This window comes from Trematomus bernacchii, unplaced genomic scaffold (assembly GCF_902827165.1).
Source record: "Trematomus bernacchii unplaced genomic scaffold, fTreBer1.1, whole genome shotgun sequence".
Classification (NCBI taxonomy): domain Eukaryota; kingdom Metazoa; phylum Chordata; class Actinopteri; order Perciformes; family Nototheniidae; genus Trematomus; species Trematomus bernacchii.
Window position 1 is genome coordinate 1,593,165 of NW_022987547.1, and position 13,645 is coordinate 1,606,809.

The window sequence follows — 13,645 nt, forward strand, 5'->3', positions numbered from 1 at the left end:
TGGATGTTGTAGCATTTCAAATTCATCTTCACATTTTCACTAGTTTGCAAAAATATAACAGTGAGCCAAAACAAATCACCGCCCATGGCCTGAGAAAGATGTTTCCTAAAACATTTTAGGCAAGAAACGGAATCATGGAACCATCTGTAATCACTGCTGCTCAGGATATAGTGTCAGTGTAAGCAAATATGACAAACGTATACTTTACTTTTAATGCAAAAACATATTGTCTTATATAAAACGTTCAGTGATGATAACAAATTGAATTCAATGGTAATTGTCGTGTTGTGAGTTTTAGTTTTTGTGACTGTGTCATATCATCTGTGTGATGGATTTATTGTTTTCATCAAACCTTGCCACTCTCTGCTGCCACCCTCTGCGCTGCTTCTCGGGCGATGGCTTTGGCCACGGTGTCCGGGATGAGCGTGCCTCTGGGCTGAGGGAGAATCCTCTGGGGGGAGGGCGAGCGTAGATTAGCAGAGGGAGGGGCCTCGAGAGTGTGGCCTTGCATGGGCCCAGGAGGCTGGGAGGAGGGCGAGCGAGAGGGGTCCCAGCCAGGCTGGCCCGGTGGGAAGGCCCCCCCTTGGTGGGCCGCGTGCTCTTTGGCATCCAGGTCTCTGGCACATACTGGTCTCTGAGGTATAGGGTGGTGATGAGGGTGGGGTAGCAGAGGCAGTTGGTGCTGGGGCCTGGGACCTTGGTGGGGGAGGCGGGGCTGAAGGTGCAGGGGCTGAGGATGTGGGGGGCGAAGCTGGGGCTGCTGGGGTCCGCCTGGGTGGGGCTGCTGGGGCCCGCCTGGGTGGGGTTGCCTGGGATGGGGTTGAGGGTGAGGTTGGAGTTGTTGTCCTTGCGCCTGGGGTGGACCAGGAAGTTGGGGTGGTGCGTGAGGATGGTGAGGGGATGGGAGGTGGGGTTGAGGGATGGGTTGAGGGTGGGGTTGAGGGTGGGGTTGAGGGTGGGGTTGAGGGTGGGGTTGCGGGTGGGGGTGTGGCGGGGGGCCTGCGTGGGGGTGCATTGGAGGGGGAAGGGGGATCGCAGGTGCAGGCACAAGGAGATTGTTTGGAATGACGGCGATTTGGGAGTCCTGGGATTCCCCCTGCACGGACAGCGTCCTGACGATCACTTCCCTCGCCTCCAGGCACTGAATCCTCGTCAGCTCCACAGTGACATAGTCTGCCATGGGGAACAGCACCTCAGCTATCTGCATTCAAATAGAGGAAATCAAATGTCAAGATGAACAGAAGCTCCATATTTTCTTTCAACAAAACTTGTTTTTCAACCCTTAGATTCCAAAGAACAGTAAACGGTTAGTTTACTCTGTGTTTTAGCAAACCCCCTCATAATTTATCATTTGTTCTATGTAAAGCACATAATAAGGTTGAAAGTGTGCCTTTAAAATGGAACCAGACTGCGATGATTAACTTTGGCAGCCAGTCACCAGAGGGAGTGGGAGAGCTTTCCAAGGCGTTCGCAGGGCCCAGATTGAAAGTCATGCACTGATCATGACTCACAGGTAGGGGGCACTGCTGTGTGCATTGAGGGCTCTGATGACATAATGCTAAACTCAACAACAGAGGGTAATACCACCTCATCTACAATGTATGTTCTCATGTTTCAACATTATCTAATATGGCTAAACACCTTACAGTGTATGAAATACTGTATCTGTGTACCTCATACTGTATAGGCCTTTGAAATATGGATCCCATATGCCTGGGAAGTCTGAACAATCCCTCCCCAAATGCCTGCTACTGTACACAGTATTTCCCTTTTCACAATCACTCACAAAGTAGGCCATACAAACCCTTTCAAACTCACCCTCTGTCCTTTAGTACAGACTGCGTATCCCACCACATTGGCCCCATTAGATGTGCCAGTGGGGGAGAGGATGGGGGGCTTCCAGCGTACCTGTAGGACCCCTGGAGCCTGCCCACAAAGCACCTGCACATCAAGGGGAGGCTGGGGGGGGCCTGGGAGGTGAGAGGACAGTTACGATTGATATCATAGTTTACAGTTTTAATAGCACATATATAAACAAGGTGAAGCATTCATCAAATGCACAAGTTGGGACACACAATCATGCCACAAACATGGGAGAGGGCCTGAGGGGGTGAGGTGGGGTGAGGATTCATAAAACAACAAACAGGGTTCATTTATCATTTGTCCTGCATTCTTAAATCTGTGAAAGAAGTTACATAAGGCATTATCTTTACTTGTGATAATGTGACATTGCTAGTGAGGGATATTAAACAGTTGTTTTGTGCTGTGATTATTACATTTCATTTAAAGTATTTGATTATTTGGTATGATAGCAATACACTAACATTGTCTAACCAAAGATACAGCTTTATTAAACTGAGGAGTGGAGGGGAATCTTCATATTGTGCAACATCAAATATGAACACCTCTTGTATAGTACCGAAAACTACTCTTCATGCGGTAAAAAAAGATGAAGGTAAAATAAAACAATGTGTGCTTGTGGTTCTCCTGAGAGAAGCGCTGTCTTCTCCGCATGCAGGACACGATCCAGGGAGACTTACTACAGCTCATTCTTTGTCTTCCACTCTCCTGGATCACTGGAGAAAACATGCACAACTGCATTCAAGCAGAGGCAAATGCACACTCATACAAAATGGTCATTTCAGTGGGCAGCGGAGGGGAACTGCTTTATATAGCACTGGTTACTACAGGCTAGGCTATAGGCTGAGGAAATGACTCATCAGAATAATAGCTGATCATATCGTGGGATGCCTGGCTGCTCTCTAATTACTGATATGCTCAGTGCAGTAAGCAAACTTAGGCAAAATTGCATTTGAATTTGGTTTCAAAACAGAAAGTGTTTTGAAATGTTGAATAAATGCATTATTGGCCACATGGTTTGTAAATAAAAAAATCTTTCTGTATATATGCGATTTTGCCAAGATCCCTTAATTGATTGCTCATATTGATCAATATGTCAAAAGCATTCACAGCATAATGACCATAGCTGTCTTCCAAAAGTATCCTAGCACTAATGTCCACTCCCATTAGTTTGCAATGGGAGAACATCTGTTAGTGCTCAGATATTTGGGAAACCCAGCCCAGAACTGATGTTTGATTCTGACCTGTTCTGCAATATGGTGTTGGACCTAGACAAAATACAATACACATCAGCAGCAGAGTAAGGCATTGCTGTACTGTACTCTTCCACAGCACAGAGACATTACCATTTCAGGCTGGTATTACAGTAAACTGAAATAAACAGAGTACTAGCAGCCTGTCATCTCCATCTTTCTCAAAGATAATTTAAAACATGTAAAAAAACAAACATAAAACACGACTGACAATCATCTGCTATGGATTTAGGCATATATTATTGATAGTGTGTCTCTATGTATAGAAAAGAGCTGACCTGCCGCCTGAGTGCAGAACTCCACGCCGGCTTCTTTCCTCTCTCTCTGCTCCAGCGGCAGTTGCCATGGCACCTGGTGCGGCTGTGCCACCACCGACACTTTGTAAACTGTCAGGGGCTTCAGATTGATGAAGCGTAGTCTGTACCTTCCCGGCTTTACCACCGCATGCTCCGCCCCGTCCAAGAACACGGTGTGGCCATAGTTACTGTTGCTCGGCAACCAGGAGAGCTCGGCGGTGTCGCGCTGGATGTCGTCCACCCGGAGGCCGCAGGGAGCCACCACCACGTTGGCCCCCACCAGCAGGGTGCAGCGCAGCTCGTCTGAGAGCCCACGCTCCGTGGCGCTCTGCACGGACACACGGTGCACGCAGTCGTCCAGGTCCAGCTTCTCCAGCAGACTCTTGGTGCGGCCGCCGAACGCCACGCTGGCCCGGAGCTCCCCGTCCACCAACACGTTGTAGCCGGAGATGTTCCCCCAGCCTAAAGGCACGAGTGAAGGCTCCCAGCCCACAATGACGCTCCGTGCCAGCTGCTTGATCAGGTTGATCTTTCGGGGATAAGGCACAACGTCTTCCGCCAGGTCTTCAGGGTCCAGGGGCCCCCCTGTCCCATTGCTATAGGGAACCAAGGCGTTACATGAGCCCAGAGGGCCATCTTGGGAGAAACCTCCATCAAAAGCCACTAAGGCCAGGGACATATGGTCCCGTGAGCCGCGCTCCTCCCCTCCATCGCCGGCCTGAATTGCTAGTTTCTCCTTGTCCTGGACAAATTCCACAAAGTTGGAAGGAACGAGTCCTCGCTGGCCATCTAGCAGCTCCCCTGTGACGCAGAAAGATAAAGAGAGGAAGGTGTAGGAGATACATGACTCAACATTGTTCCCTGTTATTCTGGTCCATATGAATTAACAAAAGGTCTAATGCCAACTGCTTGAAAATGCTAGGAAAGCTTAACAGTCCCTCTGTGGTGCCTCGTGCAAAGTTCAATAACTCTGCAGTAAAGCACCTAATTTAAAAAGTATATTTTAATTATATGTTACTTTATTCTTCTACTTCTCCACGTTTCAGAAATAATATTGTACTAAATATCACTAAAAGCTTTACTTACTTTTTAGAATAAGATTCTACAAGCAAAGCATACTATCAAATGATAAAATACGATAAAACATGATGTAGTTCAAATGTGTTCCATCAAGACCATCTGTACTGTATACTGAAAAGATTTAAGATAAAGTAAAAATAGGAATTCACTCGTAGTTTATAACAAGACAAAAGGCAAAAGAAAGCTGGAACTTGGATACACGTCATCATCAGTGAGAGCTGTTTTCCTTGCGGGCCGGGAATGAGTCAGTGAGTGAGAGGTGGGAGATATGTAAACATACAGTAGGTATTCTCTATGTACTTTTCTCTCAGATGTAACATTTACCACAGCTTCTCTGATCTTTTGCACCCTCTCCAGTAAACACCAAACTGAGAAAACATTTCAACATTTCAAAGATCTTGAACTTTAGTTTGCCGCTTTTGAACATTTCGAGGAACACCCCTGAGCATGTGGATTCTGCGGTCAATGCAGAAAAAAAACCATCTTAGATTTGTAGTTGTTTCCCAGGGGAAGAAGTTTAAAAAAAGCTCCCTATCATCTTGTCTTCAATCCTTTTTTCCACAGTGGCCTGTGAGACCTTAAGCCCATCTGTGCGTGTATTTGTGTGCAAGTGAGGGAGTGCGTTGTTTGTGTGCACTGATGATTAAGCCGAGCCCCACTGGATTAGTCATCAAGCTAAAAGGGACCAAGGTCTCATCTTGACGACAGCTTGGTCCGAAGCCCGAGTCTCCCTCCTGCGTGGCTCCTCCACGATGCCATGCAATCTCTCTGCCCACAGCGGATGAATCACTGCAGCTGACTGCCACTGTGTCTGTAGCGGGACGCGCTGTCTGCACGATGCTAGTCAGGGGGATTAGGACTGCCTCTGATGGAGAGGCCTTCATAATTCTGAAGAGATTAGCCCAAGAATCTGAAACTCTTCTTTTCTTTAAATCCATTTTCTTTTCTAATTTATTTATCGAGTCCACAAGCTGCAAAACTCACTTGTTCTAAAAGAAGTTAAAACCTCATCACCCATAGCAACAATGAAGCGTGCAGTATAAGTCTTGCTCATTGAGAAAGGATGTTCAGAGGGCATTTAGACAATAAATGCAAATCTGTAAACAGAACAAATTGACTGTGGAATAACTAACAAAGGTCTTGGCATTCATTTTCATTGTTGGATAATGAATGTGTGTTGATTCACACGCTTGTTGTGACTGTCAGGCATTCTCTTCAGCAGCAGCAGACAGGGACTCAAATCATAGACTTGAAAGAAAACAGAGGACACCTCTTGCTCTTCTGTAATCTTTCAACTTTAAGATGCCATCATTTTCCGTTTCTGTCTAGGCTTCACTTTCCAGTTGGAACTGATCAATATTTTCCATGTCATCTTGGAGTATTGTTTTTCTTCTCACCTTGATAGAAACCATCGTCATCCATGTTTCCGTACACGTACAGATACTTCCCAGCCACAAGGGGGAGTTCTGCTTCAGGATGCTCGTTTGGTCCATCGTAAGGATTATAGCTAAAAGGAGAATTTCAGAGTTTTAACATCAGCTTTTTTAAATCATTTCCAAATAAAGAAGCAGTTTGTCAGTTAACGATTATATTATTATACTATGTTAAGATTATATGCAATACAATCATTCCCGAAAGCTGAGGTCATTCACCTGTATCGGGCAGTGCAAAGGCGGACCTGGCCTGTGTAACGAGGCTTGGACCTGGGTGAGGGGCTGGCCTCATCCTCCATCTACAGATCCAGAACCAAAGATGAATATTACTCACACATATAAACACTATTCATAGGTAATACTCAACCTAAGAGCAAGCAATGACAGCCATTAAGTTTGAATGGATGACTTTGTAACTGGGTTAATGTTGAGAACATGGAAAACTAGCATGGTGAGTGACTCAAGCATTAATGAGATGATGCAGTCACACAGTCCCACCTCGGAGGGGGTCCGCTGTCGGGGGCTGCTGGGGCGGTCCGTTGTCACGGTGTTGTGTTTGACAGACAGCAGGTCCTGTCTGTCTCTGTCTCCAGTCTGTGGTTGGCGGGGTAAGAACCGGGAGATCAGGAGCGGCGGGTCTGAGGCGCTCTCATTGCCTGGGAGACATTGATTTCCATAGCAAATAAAGAGCAACTGTCATTCCTTCTGCACCCATTTGCTGCTCATTGTACAGCTATTGATCTCCTGTTGAAGCGAGTGTACAGCAAACACTCTTCATGGCAGAGGCTTTCCCACCCCCATCAACACCTCACATCTGCAACACGTTTGTCCTTAAATACCACTGAGGTCCACGGGGGAAAGAAAACACACACACACACACACTTGAAAAACGCAGGAAATAGAAAACTGAGGTCTAAGGGTGTGAACAGCTAAATTCCTTGAGGATATTAAAGCAAGTCAACAACATGGCTCCTCTGTATCAGTGGCTTTTCTGGTTTGTGAATGAGTAATATTATGCATTAGCACAAAAGCATCCCCCCCCCCCCCCCCCTGTTTAAAGTGAAGGAAAAGATAAAACAGGATTTCCAGCACTTCAAAGACCCTGGTCTCTGCCAGACTGTATAAATCTACATCGCTGATACGGCTCTATCTGCTGCCGCTGCAGGTTGCACAATGTGTGTTTGAATGCTAATGTGGTAAACCACATTCATGTCATACATCAGGCCTGTGATCAATTAGGATAGATATTGATCATGAATAAGCAGTATCGCCATTAATGGTGTCCACCTCTGGTCAGGAGTGAGCTGATGCAGCTGTGATGTGAGCTGTCTGCGGATCAGATCACTCTGACTCATTTCATTCTGATCACAGGCCCTTTGATCACATGTGATTTGGTTGATACTTTTATCTATTATGTATTCATTATTTTTAATAACGTGTGGACAACACTACGGATACACTTTACCCTAATAGTGAATGTGACTTATTCCTATGAAAAGTACTCGATTGAGATTTAGCATTGCATTTTAATAGCTTTGTCAGTCACGTTTTTATACGTTCTTTCTTATTGGTTTCTGTGAAAAACAATGAAACAAGTCAACTTCAGATGCGCCAAACGTTCTCAACCATCCTAATCTTATGCAAAATGATGAGTCATGTTCACCATTTGGAGGTGTCGGGCCGATTGTAAAGCCCACCAAACACTGTAGTAGTCCAATCATGGTAATTTCACAAAGAAATCTGTGAGATTGGTGCAGTTCTTTCAAGCACAAGTTGCCACATTATCATTGTAAGTATTTTGTCCAGAGCTGAGACCCACCTGTCTTTGTGTGGGCTTCAAATCCAAGGCTGACTTGTGAACGTCTTTGCTCTGATGACAGAGGGATCTGGGATCTGGAGTCGGGATTACTTTTAGGGATGTGCGCAGTATCTGATTGCAAACGGAAATTCAGCAGCTCGTTGGACAGCTGATGGAAGTGTTCACTCTGTGACCTGCATCTCTGCTCCAGGTCACAAACCTTGACCTTTGATAGAGAAGAAGAGAAGAGAGGAGGGGGGGGGGGGGGGGGGAGAGGGGAAGGTAAAGAATGATTCATGAGGGGAACTTAACACACAAAGCATGTAGGGCACTTCATTACATGTAATGTTCAGATATTAATTCTCTGAAGAACAGCCAACGATTCATCTATTAATGCTGATCAAACACAGAAGCAATTAGAAGAGGATCCCTACAGAGGCTGTTTCATTATATAGTAGCATGTTATTTTGAAACCACTGCAGTCTAATCAAAGGATGTGTAGAGTCATCTGCACTGCTGCAGCTGCTCATATACAACCCGGTTACACTCTGATAACAAAGCCTGAGTACTGGAAAGATTTAAGAGGATTATTAGACTCACAGTATAGGAATTAAAGATGCCATATCATAGATATCATATCACAGGAAGTCAAGGAAGATGGATGGGATGTATGGTGAATATAATAGTACTCAATCTAGGCACATATGGATTCTCGATGTGCACAAAATACCCAGGAAAAAGCTTTGGAAGCTTTAGTGATTTGCGGAAAATTCACATATGAAACTATTCAGGGGGGAAAATAAATACCTGAAACATTCTGTCCTTTTTGTTCTGCTCAGACAAAATGGAGGGAGACAGAAACAAGTAAAGAAAGAAGAGAAATTAAAAGAAAAAAACACACAACACAGAAATGAAAACGTTGCAAAAGGAGGAAAAGATAAAATGCAAAACAATAATATATGTATCAATACAGACAAATATACAAAAGCAAAATGAAAGAAGAAGGAACTGAACAGAAACACAAATATGTGTGTTTGTCAGACTGAAAGAAGCCTTCCAAGCACACAATAAGGAATGTACACAGAAAGCAGAGTCAAGAGGTTGGTTTGTTTTGTATACCTGTTGAAAAGTATATTTTCACATGAATGTAAAGTAACAGGCCTGTGAAAGGGACGATGAATTGATTTCATGAATTTGTGAGAAAGTAACTCTGGTGGAGTTTCCATTTCTCTGTCCAAACTCTTGATGTTTGTCGGAGCCAAACTAAGGCTGCTTGTTCAGCAAAACCGTGTTAAAGTGCTTCAGATGGATAATAACCTGACCTCACTTGAACTACATTCAGAGGAGTCGGAAACCTATTGTCGTGACAAAAAGGGTTTAAGAGTGGAATGAGAAAATCATTTAAGTAGATGATCCAGTGACAAGCATCTGTGATGAAAACAGCAGGTCGGAGATTTGATCAGAGGGAAATCTGGTATGCAAGGTCAGCCTGACTGCAAGATTAGGGGAAAACATTGTTAAGTTTGAAAGAATATTTGACAAAACAATAGTAAAGAAGGAACAGGCAGGAATAAGACAGAAAACACAGAAGAAGCTGAGCCACTGTTTGTTTTCAACTCTCAAATGTATCGCTCACAAACAGCTGCAGTATTGGATAACCGACACAGTATTACAGTGTTTGTCCACAAATAATACCGTGTACTGACTTTTGAATTAAATGTAACCACCTGTTCATACCCTGGAGATTTGTCAAAGAGGAACTGGCGCATACATATGACAAACTAAGAGGCAGACAATAATGTTTAAAAGCAAGTGTAAAAAGTATAAAATAATTGGTAAAGCCGGAAAAAAGAAATTGTGTTTTAATTCAGGGGATTTTGCGGAGAAAGAGTCATGGGCACTTTTTTTCATTCTATTGTGGGGATTTTGAAGGCACTTTATAGAGCATACAGTATACTTCAGAAATGTAAAACTATAATAGCAGAAAGTAAATAAAGTAACCAGATTTGGGATGTAGTGTGTGTCACCCTCTATCTCCTGTTAGTGTTCTTGTACCTGCTGTCGTGGGACAACTGACCAATTACATCTTAGCAATTGAACTAAAAAACCTCCTTCACAACAAGAGCAGCCACTGTGTAGTTTGAAGAAAAAGGTGACACTGAGTAAAAAGATCTTTGTGCTGTGTTCATGTTACCTAACCTCTCACAGGTGTAGTGCTTCTTCGAGCTCTTGGTCAGCTTGGACCTGAGCTTGCAGAGAGCAAACAGAAACACACAGTGGCACCTGACACTGTGATCACAGTGCATGAGGTAAAGATGACAGCACACAGCTGACATACTGTCAACACAATATCCTGGCAGAGACTCAGTGGTTGATCACAGCACTGGTACATGAATAGATTCTAGATGCTACTCCTGATGGCACGGTTCTGATGAGCAGTAGGATATATTTTGGGGTCTGTTAGTGTCTAAGAAGTGGCTCAAGGCATCATGAAACACCTTTTTGTTTAGTCGTACATTACTGGGCCTTGGCCTAGATATTTTTCTGTGTGTTTGTTTGGTCTTTGAACAGACACCAATGCACATACAGGACATTAAGCAGGTACATGGAGACAACTAGCACGAAGACCTCACAGATTACTAAAGCTTCAGTCACTGTTCAGCTCTTTATCAAAGCCTGTGTGATCTAGTCCAGTGGGTATGAGAATATTAACATATCAGTCATTTGAATTTGAATAAGCTTTTTTTTTAGCTTTTTGTCTGATCTATTTATGGTGTGTAAATAATTAACAGGAAATGACACTGCAACAGGACAAGAAATACAATGTTTAAAAGTAAATATTTGTTCATTTAACAATTAAAAATGTAGGATTGAAAAAGTAAATCAGGGTGAATTATGAATGACAGACATGAAGAGGAAAACATCCCCAAACTCCTTAATTACAATATTCTTGCATAAATTAGTGCCACGCATTTGGGCTAGACTTGGTAAACAGAAAGGCATATAATTAGCATTTTAGACATTTGAAAAGCCTTAGAAGTTCACAAGGAGTTTACAAATGTATCAACAGCAAGAAAGGCAACACTTTAGGCAGAGAGATCTTCGTCACACTATCGAACAATATGAAAAGGTGTTGCTGCATTTTCTCAAGAAATCTGCTGATTTTTTGAAAGCTTTCTGAGGTCTTTTCATCTTTCTGATACAGTATCAGATATTCAATGACAGTGATTCAGCAGAAACTGGTCACTGACACATCAAATACTGACAAAAAGGAGGGAGACAAAGAAAAATTAAAAGGTACAGATAAATATACAAAATATATATGACATTAAAGAAGAAGGAAATAAACAGAAACACAAATATGTGCGTTTGTCAGACTGAAAGAAGCCTTCCAAGCACAGAACAACGACATTTCACAAAAAGCAGAAAAGAGGTTGGTTTGTTTGAACCTACACAGCAGTTTTGTATACCTATTGAAAAGTGTGTTTTCCCATGAATGTAAAGAAACAGGCCGGTGAAAGGGACAATGAATTGATTCAATGAATATGTGAGAAGAAAGTAACTCCAGTTTCCAATTTTTTTCCGAGCCGATTGAGGATTTTCAGGATGTCATAATGATAACAAATAAGATTTCAATAACCAGTTTCAAATGTTTGCCTGTATCCGTATGGCCATACCTTTTGCAGTTGATTGATCTCCTTCTGCTTGGTGTGAAGGGCCACCAAGGCTTGCTCATGCTCTGTCTGCAGCTGCTGCTTCAGCTCCACAGCCTCTTGCATATGCTGCAGGAGAAACAGAGAGGATGTGGCTTTGTTGAAGGATGTTATTTACACAGTATATTTGACAGTATCCCACTTCAGGGAAAGAGAAACCAAAACATTTTTCTTCCTTTAAATCAAAATTGATTTCACTGTGAAAGAATGATACAGTATGGGATGTGTATCTCATTTGTAATGTATATCTATCCGATGCAGCCTACTCCGAAGTGACTCAGACGAAGCTGTAACGCCTGGTCACCCACGCTGCTCCTCAATCTACCCTTTCCCAAATTAGCCGAGTCATGACTATACACTATCTTTCCGGAGTCACGACCAGCTGTCACATCTAGCAGAAACAGAGTTAAGGCCATAAGATGTTTCAGAGGGCTTAGGAAGAAAAGACAGCTTAAAAGGCTCTGACATTCATCATTTTCTCTCTGTGTTCTCTCTGCCTTGAAAAAAGGAAAGAAAAGCCTCTTTACCTCCCGGAGTGGCTTCGAGGTGTCCTGAGCAGGCAGCCGCTGCTTTGCATAATCAGGAAGAAGTTTTAAGCTGCAGAGCACTGGGCTGGCTGAGAGGCTGTCACTGGAGCCTTAGTGAACACTTTCTTTATTTTTTAAACTCATGGATATTTAGGGAAGGCTTGATGAACTAACCTACATTTTCAGCAAACAGCCTGTGATGTTATGTTAAAACAGACTTCCTAATCATACTTTAGGCCATAACTCAAAAGATATCTTTTAGATATACTCATTCAAATTGGCTCCAACACATGGGCTGTGCATATTCAGAAAGTATTAAAGGTGGGGTAGGTAATTTTGGAGAAACCAGCTCGAGTGTGCTAGAATTTGAAAATACACAGCCGGAAAAAATCTGCCACTTCCTTACAGAGCCCCTCCTCCAACACACACGAACGCGCACATGACCAATGAGGGCACGAGATAAGTTTGTGCACAGATGGAAGGCTGACAGGCAGGTAGGCCATCCAGTTACTTTAGCCGGGCCGGCTAAAATGATTGGTCGTACTTTTTACAGCGCCACGGCTTCCACAGATGACATTTTTTGTATGGATTTTTTGTCAAAGCACATTCCATGGAATATAACAAAAAGTGTATCTCGAGCCGGTTTCTCAAACTTACCTACCCCACCTTTAAGTGTAATGTAATGTCTGGTAGGAAGTGAAAACCTGTTGCAGACAGAACAGTATTGAAAACCAGGATTTATAAGATCAAAATACGAATATGAGTGATGGTTAGGGCAACTTCATCTCTTTAAAAATGTTGGAAAATGTTTAATATCAGGGTTGAGACATTGTTCAATTGCTATTAGAACCACTCCTACATAAACAGCATTACAAGTAGAAATAAAAGGATTGCCACTGGAATTAAGTAGAATAAAGCCATACTTAAATGACAGAGTAAATGTAAAAAGAGGATCACAACAAACAAGAGACACTGAGACCCTGCTGCTGCCTGCTGCTGCCTGCAGCTACAGAGATGACGAGGGAATGTGTGTGTTACACAATACTGTAAAGACAAAGATCTTGAGACGGGGGATATTTACTGCCTGGATGAGCTGTAAACCTGACACCTGAGATTTGGACTTGACTATTTACAGATCCTGGGAAGTACTACTGTATATGTAGTGTGACTCACGGGATGAAGACTGTAGGTATAAGCCTGCCACGCAGTATTCTCTCCCCTCCTGTACATCTGACAATAACTCCCTTTGTTACCAGATTATATAACTTTAAAGTCAAGATGGACAGTTCTGTATCTCATTAGCTTTGACAAAAGAAAAAGCCTGTCTTTTTTTCTTCATGTTGCATCTCCTCCATCTTGCTCTCTCCTCCCACTTCGCCCTGTGTAATGTTCTCTAAATAGTCTCTTTGTCTTCATAATCAATACACAATAAGAAAGTGACAAACCTTTCTTTGCTGTATTAGGGTGCGGGTCAGTTTTTCTCAGACGGGTACATTTCTCTCTCAAATATCCTGACATACAGGCAATCAATAGGAGATGCAGGGAGGCGAGGATTTGTAATGAAAGTGCCTCTCACGGCGCACTGAGACTGTGTCTGATTACTATTGGCAGACCATAACAGGGTGGAAAAAAAGAGCCTCTCCATGAATGCAATGACACTTCACCTCATGAGTTGCAATACCCTT

At 43.2% G+C, this 13,645-nt stretch overlaps 1 protein-coding gene across 1 annotated transcript in view; it reads right to left on the reverse strand.

The window, feature by feature from the left end:
* Nucleotides 1-13,645, reverse strand: part of LOC117476268 (RIMS-binding protein 2-like) — a 58,512-nt gene that overhangs the window by 12,379 nt on the left and 32,488 nt on the right. The window contains 8 exon segments of the mRNA XM_034122664.1: nucleotides 353-1,201; nucleotides 1,819-1,970; nucleotides 3,392-4,210; nucleotides 5,887-5,996; nucleotides 6,142-6,221; nucleotides 6,421-6,578; nucleotides 7,742-7,946; nucleotides 11,398-11,502. Of these exon segments, the coding sequence (XP_033978555.1) occupies nucleotides 353-1,201; nucleotides 1,819-1,970; nucleotides 3,392-4,210; nucleotides 5,887-5,996; nucleotides 6,142-6,221; nucleotides 6,421-6,578; nucleotides 7,742-7,946; nucleotides 11,398-11,502 (2,478 nt within the window).